General features: G+C 29.8%; 2 protein-coding genes and 1 non-coding gene across 3 annotated transcripts; all 3 read right to left on the bottom strand.

The window, feature by feature from the left end:
* Positions 1–2,945: 2,945 nt before the first annotated feature.
* On the bottom strand, positions 2,946–3,715 carry Tsp_01227 (conserved hypothetical protein). Its single transcript, XM_003376982.1, has 2 exons — positions 3,378–3,715; positions 2,946–3,306 (listed from the first exon to the last, which is right to left on the bottom strand). The coding sequence occupies exons 1-2, from the start codon at positions 3,713–3,715 to the stop codon at positions 2,946–2,948; spliced, it is 699 nt and encodes a 232-aa protein (XP_003377030.1).
* A 245-nt stretch (positions 3,716–3,960) lies between these two features.
* Tsp_01225 (hypothetical protein) lies at positions 3,961–7,172 on the bottom strand. The gene is made up of 6 exons (XM_003376983.1): positions 7,080–7,172; positions 6,755–6,842; positions 6,527–6,673; positions 6,151–6,295; positions 4,208–4,271; positions 3,961–4,137 (listed from the first exon to the last, which is right to left on the bottom strand). Exons 1-6 carry the CDS (start codon positions 7,170–7,172, stop codon positions 3,961–3,963), a joined length of 714 nt encoding a protein of 237 aa, XP_003377031.1.
* Tsp_01226 lies at positions 5,138–5,221 on the bottom strand. Its single transcript has one exon. It is a non-coding gene; the product is annotated as a tRNA-Leu (tRNA).
* Positions 7,173–8,273: the final 1,101 nt, after the last annotated feature.

The raw sequence follows: 8,273 nt of genomic DNA on the forward strand, positions 1-8,273 counted from the left end.
TATCATTGATAAAGAGAAATTTGCATATATTGTGTTGCAGTAGGTAGGGTATTAGTGTTTAAGGTGATTAATGGTGTGTCGAATTTGTCAACAGTTTTCAACGTATGATTTGTAGATAAGTAAGCAACCTATTTTTTGAAAAATTGAGTACAATGTCATGTACAAAATTTAAAAATAATTTTGCTGTTTTTACGTGAAAATCAGCAACGGCTCTTCAACGCATGTGCTATAGTTACCAGGTTCTGGGGAACACATGATAACAAATTGCTCTGAACTGCTTAAACAATATCGATGTAACATAAATATTGTACAACAGTAAATGCAACTGTACATTGTATAGTGTTATTAGAATTGTTATAATATAAAAAGTGAAACATTTTTTAATTCGATGATTTAAATGCTTTCTTAAATTAAAAAATGTGCAATAACTATTGAAACATAAACAAAAAGAACACCAAAAAACGCCTTTTAAACTAAAAATACAATTCCGTTCGTTCCTCTTAATACTAACTTTTTTGGTATACGGTAAGTTTTTTCAATCTACAGTCTTCTTTAATCCTACAAAATCGATGAAACATTAATAAAGAAAAAATATTTAAATCGAGTTCTGTTTTAGTAAATAAAAAGCATTTCATTCGTTTGCTGTTTATCAATATTTGCCAAAAAATTATCTGATTATTTTGTTTTTGATGAATTTTTAAAATAAAATTTTTTTTGAAAAATAAAATTAACAAATAAAATTAATGGTTATAATAATTTTAAAAAATGAAGGTTGTTTTTAGGATGTTGTGTAATTTGTACTTGAGTATTATTTATTATCCCATGTCTTTACATATAGTTTTTCTGAGTGCATTGATTCTTATTGAAATTTTACAGCATATTTTTGTTTTGTAATTTTTGGCATTTTTTAAGGTATAGTCATGTTCCGTCTACCAGTCACAGATTGCGTTAAGCAAATTTCCAGCGTTTTGTCACGTACGCAACTTTTGTCATCCTGGCGTAAATTCTCTAGCCATACTGCTGAAGAAACACCTGAACAGTTTGATAAAAGATTTATCGATTTTTTCAATCAACCAGATATCGATGGATGGCTTGTTCGCAAAGGTATGTTTCACTTTTTTAAGCATTGATCTGCTTTTTTGATCTGCAATCTAATGTTTTTGTTATTGGAGATAAATTTAGGCAAAACGAGTCCGATTTAATCCTATTAATGATAAAAATCTTATATTATGTTTTATCTGTTTAACTGATATGTGTATTATTTTTTTCCTACGTAAAAACGTTTACTAGTTTTCAGTTTTATTTGTTGTATTTAGTAAAATGACAACTGTTTTTTGTTTTAAAACTACATTTTTTCTATAGCATCTGTGATCAATTTTAGTGAAAGTTAGCACTAAAGTTGAAGTTTAATTAATACTAAGGAAATTTGGTTTGAATTTAAGCACTTTTTAAATTTTTATGAAGATTTCTACTCAAATATGTAAAATTTGTAAAATGTTAGAATTAAGTAATTTTATTCGTAAAATATTTTTTTGTTTGTTTAACGATAAAATGATAGTGATATTATTTTACAGTGGCCGTTGGCAATTTGTAAATTTATGGTTTTGTGATAAGTTGATTATTAATTTTAATATGTTAATGAAAGTGCATTCACGTCGGTCAAGGTTGGTGATATGAAATTATTGCAAAAGCTATTTTCAAATGTCGCTTTATTTAGGACTGTATGAGCTTCACTGCCATGATATTGTGCCAGAGCCTACCGTAGCAGCGGCAGCGCTTCGTGCTTGTCGTCGTGTGAATGATTATGCCTTAGCTGTAAGGTTTTTGGAAGCGATAAAATTGAAATGCGGTCGGCATGCTTCCAAAATATACCCGTACATTATACAGGAGGTAAGAATTCGCAATAAGAAGAACATATGCTTATGCAGTATTTGACAGAAGAAATATAAATTAAGTGATTTTATTATTAAAATTTGATGTTAATTTTTTTTTTGATTTTGATGAAAATTGCATGTTTTGTAATTAAAGTGTTTTGCTGATTTTGAAGTAAGATTTAGAAATAAATGATTACCATGTGAAATTCAGTTGATTTCAGTAATTATTTCTGTTAATTATAAATTAGTTCGTTGTAATACGTTTTAGAACTATGCTTTAATATTATTCAAGTTATTAGATAATGTTTGACGATGCAGATAGATTTTATGCAGTTTGAAATTGTTGTATTCTGTATAAAAAAATTTTCTTTTTCCTAAAGTATGACAAATTTTAATGAATATTGAAAAATGAAATAATATTTTTGCGTAATTTGGAAGATTATTGAAAAATGTCAAAAACATACATGCATAACTGCAGATAGTTTATTTTGTGGTATTACTTTTTGATCAATAGATCGTATAAATTATGTTTTCTAACCGTTTTCTTTGCATTTTTCATTAAGTTGCTGATACGTATATTTTTTATTTACAATTTGATTTTTCAGCTTCGACCAGTTTTGAACGAACTTGGCATTTCTACTCCGGAAGAAATGCAATTTGATAAGCCGCAGTTGTTTAAGCCTTCACCAGACTGGTGGCCGGAAGAGTATTATGAAATATACAAGTTTCCCAAACACAGCACGTATCCAATGAAATATGTTTGATTAAATATTTATCAGTTTATTTTTCGAAAACAGTATGGGTTTAGTATAAAGAACGCAAGGAATGTATTAAATATTTTGATGAATTTTGAATTTTGGTGATTTTGAATAAGCAAATTGTTGTTGTTGTTGTTGTTGAATATTGAACAAAGAATAATTTTTTAAACACGGACATAACATATTATAATTTTATTTGAATGTTAACAACAACCGATTAATACATTTATCATTTATCAGTTAAAACTGAAAAAACACTTAAGCATCACAGTAAATTAAAAAAAATTAAGTACAATGGATAATTATGATTGAGTTACTGTTGTTTAAAAATTTTCAAGGCATTCTCGTGGAACTCTAGCCTGTATTTGATGAGCATCCGAAGTGCCTCCATCACTTCATTTTCATAGTTTGAAAAATTGTCCAGCAGTTCATAACTTTTTTGCAGTTCTTTGTGGTAAGTTTCCTTCACTTGCTTGAGCCGTCGTTCGACTTCTTTCATTTTGGCATCCGCTTTCACCAGTTTTCCGCCTTCAGTCGCTTGTTCGAATTTCAACTTCAGCGCTTCGTATTTGTCATTCTCCCTGTTGTAACTGCTGAACAGCACGTCGACCTTTGTTTTGACGTTTTTGATCAGAGGCAGATGATCATCAAAATAGTTTTCCATTTTGACAATTCTACACAAAAGTGGGGGTGGAAGAAGAGGATGAAAAAGCAAGAAAAAATATGATAAATTGAAAAAGCTTACGCCTTGATGGAAACTTGCTTCAAATAATTCAGATTTTGCTCGGACAATTCGGCAAACATCTCGTGGGCTTTATCGACACCATTTTTTGCACCATCATGTTTCATTGTTGAGGACAGTTGTTTCAACGATTTCGAAAGTTTGAAAATTTCATCGTCTGTCAGCGATGGTAGCATGTGCGGATTTTTACGATGCTTTTTTGAATTTTGCACAACACATTTTACCAGTTCGATCATCTCTTTCAAATTGTCCGCAAACAATATCAATTTGGAGTACTGATCGGAAAACTTTTCATCCCCTTGAGGTCCTTCAATTTTTTGTTTTATCCAATTCCGAGCCATTTTGATAGGACGATATTTGCATAATTTTCTCTCGGATCAAACTGCCTTATTATGAAACTGAAATTTCAACGCCACACGGAGTAAAGTTTACAATTTTTTACCTTCGAATATTTTAAAGTTCTTTTTAAAGTCATTTATGTTTAAATTTATTTAAACTTTAAACTGTACATTAACCAATGACATTTTTATTATTATTTATGTTATTACGAAAGAAAATCAAGTATTTTTTATAATTTTCCATTGATTCACTGCATGCTGTTATTGCTATATTTCGACTGCAGTAGCCTTTGACAGTATTCTTGAAATTTAACCTTGAAAATTGTATAATCAGATCGAAATGAACACGAAAGAATAATACGACTCGCCGAATTTGTGTAAACTGATTGTTGAAACATGTTTCCACTAATGTTAGGCTGGTAAAGCTAGACTAGTATAAAATTTTCCTTTTATATATGCTATGGAAATGGTTTCACAAATTATAGCACAACTCACATTAACTGTATCAGGGATAGATAACTCGAAATTGTGTGAGTTGAGCGCACAGATAATTTCCTTTCTGGAAAGAAGAACAGTTTAATCAGTCAGTATGAAATAAAATTCAATATGCTGATACTGATATTCGTAAACATTGCCTTGTGAACTTTTTTAAGATCAACTTCACTGACTTTATATATCTTAGTTATTCAGACCAATAAAAAACGCTCTCACGTTAGCGAATCATACGAAGAGCATTTTCAACTAATAAAAAAATAACCAATGAAAATTTTATACGGATGTGAACATTTTTCTAATATCAGTGCATTCATCAATCATTCTTTGAATCTGCTTGACCCGTATTTATTGTTTTCATTTTCTTCCTTATCAAATTCTACTGAACTAACACAACAACAGTGCAATCAGTATGTTTGTGAACTATGCACATCTGTTTCACACGTGTGTAATAGCCGATTAAACAACTTTGAGATCGTTTCTTGCGCATACATGCATTTCAAACATGTATTGTACATCACTTTAAGTTCAAGTTTATAGTTGTCAATAATTATAATTTCAAAAATGAAAGAAAAAAGTTGTTCGATTGTACAGCTTTGAACTGTGGAAAAGTCACATTTTTCAACAACGGTTTACTTGCATAATCATTATTATTTAAATTCCAGTATATTCTGTGAATAATAGTTACTGTTTATAGAATAGAAGCATATACGTATAAGTTTCCAATCTTTATTATAATTAGTATGCAATTTATTATAACAAATATGAAGTAAACACTGTACAACACAATTCTAACATTTCAAATGGTGGAAAAGCATTCATTTTTCATGCATTTCTTCATTCACGCATTTTGCAGTAAAAATACACAATATTGAAGCAGAAATTAACGAAAAATTTCATTGAATAATTGAAGTAAGCACGTTTTAAAAAGCCTGACGGAAGTGGGATTCGAACCCACGCCTACCGGAGTAGACTGCGGCCTAAACGCAGCGCCTTAGACCACTCGGCCATTCCGCCTGTAGTAATTGTATCATAATTTTAATCTAATAAACCAAGCAAAAATTAAATTTTCCTCCACAAAACAAATCTGCCACATTTTTTAGTGGTATTTGAATTTTCAACAAATGTTTTAATGATCAAATAAATAATACCACATTTTCTATTGAATAGCAACTGTTTGTTTCGTTGTTCATAAAATTGTCAACAATTTTTTTTTCAAATAATAAACATTTTCATTGATTTCAAAATGATATTCATAAACAAATTATCGACGAAACAATTTACCAACAGTAAATTAATTATTTGTCACACGCAACAACAATTAAACAAAGACGTGAGAAATTTAACAATAAATGAAAAATTATTGCTAAAGCATAAACTCATCGCATATTATGAAAACGTCATGTATCATTTGCAAAGAAACATACAAAACAAGCAATAACAAATTTTTGCATCGTTAAGAACATTTCAAACGCGTAAATATTTCAAAGTGGATGTTGCAAAAACTGAGAAGCACATATGTACAGTATATGAAAAAAAATGATTTAAAATTTACCAGCTAATGCAACAACATGCAGCACGCGGGCGATAAATCTTTTTGTGACTGACAAAAATTGTTGTTGTGTTTTACAAATTGTAAAGCAAAAAGTCACCAGCACGTGATCAATTCAATCACCTTGTGAATAAAATTCTCGAATATTGTCCCATAACAAATTGGTTGTGCTCAGTTTGGGGTCTTGTTGCTTTGGGCAGTCGAAGCATTTCATGCGTTCATTGTACCTGCCTATTAAAACTGACAAAAAGTGTCGTTATATAAAGTGCAACAATGTAACATTTGCCAAGTACTGTACAAACAATACCTCCTTCATATTTGTCTTCAAATTCAAAAATCTGCATGCCACTTAAAAGATGCAATATTTCATTCTTCTTTCTGAATACAGACAAACCTCATAATTAAAACAGCAAACAAAACACACTTTCGGTCATACTTAAGCTTTTCAAGCTCTGTCTCCGAATTTTCCGGTACCCCATCACTGTCATATTTTCGTTTCTGACGCAACTTAATGTACTGGTGCAATTCGTTGTCGATCTCTGAAATGAATGGCATCGAGTGAACAGAGAAACTTTTTTTTTCAATTTCAATAAAAAACAGTAATTAATAAAAAAATGAAACTAATCCTTTATAAATTTATCTTTAACATTATAAATTTTTACAAAGTGTTACATATTTACAACTATTTCACATAGTTAGGCCTGGTCTATAGGTACAATCAAATTCAACTGATAACGAATAAACTGTTTCATTGAAAAAACAATCCAAACCGGCAATTGATTTTTGAGCTTCTTCAATTTTTTGTTTCATATTTTCTGATGCGTTCTCCTTTGTTTTCAGATCTTCATTTAGTTGCTCACATTCGGCCATTAAAGCTTTTACTGATTCGTGCAAAGATAACGTAGAATTTTCGTAAACTGTATGATAAAAATAACAAAATGAAAAACTATGCGTTAATTTCAACACATCTAAAAAAAATTAACGTTCGTAAAACGTACTTGTAAAAGTTTCCACTTGTTTTGAGAATTCATTCTTTGTTGCTTTTAAACATTTATCCGCTATTGATTTTATTTCGCTCGCATTTCCCTGAAAATATAAAATGTGCACATATAATACTGCAATATTGCAAAAAAAAACAAACTGCACTTATTCTTTCGCAAGCAATAGCAATGACAAAGTAAAATGAATAATTTCACATATAATCTACATTATATATTATTCATATTGCAATACTGTCAAAATAGTAGAATAGAATTGGATGCAATAAAAAAACAATTAAAAACAAAAAAAAACAATTTTTTTTCACAATTAATCAATACGCACCATATCAGTTAAGAGTTTAGTAACAGAGATGTTAATATCGTCAAATTCTTCAGTAAGTTTAGTTTTTTCGAGTAATAACTGTTTTGCTTCCATTTTGTAACAGTGACAATATGAATGAATCAATTTTTTTAGATTAAAATTACGGTAATAATTTGAAGATAATCAAGAACAAACTACAATAATATATTGAACATATTAGATTGTTTTTTCATTGCATCAATTTTTGTTAAAATACACATATCACAACAGTAAGCCCGTGTAAATGTAATTTTCATTATAACTGGTTTGCTAGATTTCGAAAAAAATTTTCACTGCGCTTTCTTATTGGTTGTTGCAAGCCGTTTTTTCATTGGATATTTAGAGAGTGTCAGATTGGTTGTTGTTATCTAATTCTTCGTTCATTGATTTAAATTTCATTGCTTTAACTGTTACATTTTTTACTTTATTGCCCCAAATATTTCCATTTACGATTACCTAACTTTAGTAGCATTAGTGCAACTTTTCATTTTTTCCAAATTTTCTCAAAATTATTTTTATCAGAATTTATGAAGGTTTTTAAATATATTGTTTGCTTTGAATTTACATTTTTTAGTGATAAGTATTTCATTCAAATTAATTTTTTTCCTTATTCCATATTTTATCGCATCAAAATGAAGTTAAATGAAATGTGATAATAATAACTCATCAGAAACAACAAAAAAGTAAAATAGCAAATTTTATTTTTCAGTGCTCAGCAACATTAACAAACAGTAAAGAACAGCCAAAAATAGCAATAAACAACCGGGAAAACGACACTGACAAAGTAGAAACGACGAAAAAAGAATAGACAGAAAAGCAACCCAATAAAAATATAATACAAAAACTATTACTTTCGAAGGTGGCATTAAATTGGGCTCTGGGCGTTTATGCACATTAACGCCTCAAAAAAGCTGCTCCCAACGTACCCCTATTTACTAGTGTATTCACCGTATATTAAAAAAACCCCAGCATTGCTTCTTATCGAGAACGCTTTTTTAAGTCATAAACGATAGTGTCTCCTGGATACCACTCGTCGAATTAACGTTTGCACAACACTCTATTAAGAATCAACAGTGTGAGCAGTGGGGTGTTCTTACTCGGGTCCACTGTTCACTTATTAATCTTTGACACGCTATTTTATTGGACCGTCAATCTTTTTTCGTATGGCTTTCATTC

This window comes from Trichinella spiralis (assembly GCF_000181795.1).
Source record: "Trichinella spiralis strain ISS 195 chromosome Unknown Scfld4, whole genome shotgun sequence".
In the NCBI taxonomy this organism is placed as follows: Eukaryota; Metazoa; Nematoda; class Enoplea; order Trichinellida; family Trichinellidae; genus Trichinella; species Trichinella spiralis.

Excerpts from the sequence above, each read along its gene's own strand:
- Tsp_01227 (XM_003376982.1), bottom strand. The coding sequence starts at position 3,715 with ATGGCTCGGAATTGGATAAAACAAAAAATTGAAGGACCTCAAGGGGAT. Across the intron at positions 3,307-3,377 it reads AAGCAAGTTTCCATCAAGGC|AATTGTCAAAATGGAAAACT; the intron begins GTAAGCTTTTTC and ends ACTTTTGTGTAG.
- Tsp_01225 (XM_003376983.1), bottom strand. The coding sequence starts at position 7,172 with ATGGAAGCAAAACAGTTATTACTCGAAAAAACTAAACTTACTGAAGAA. Across the intron at positions 6,296-6,526 it reads AGCTCAAAAATCAATTGCCG|AGATCGACAACGAATTGCAC; the intron begins GTTTGGATTGTT and ends CATTCATTTCAG. Across the intron at positions 4,138-4,207 it reads CTATCCCTGATACAGTTAAT|CTTTACCAGCCTAACATTAG; the intron begins GTGAGTTGTGCT and ends ATACTAGTCTAG.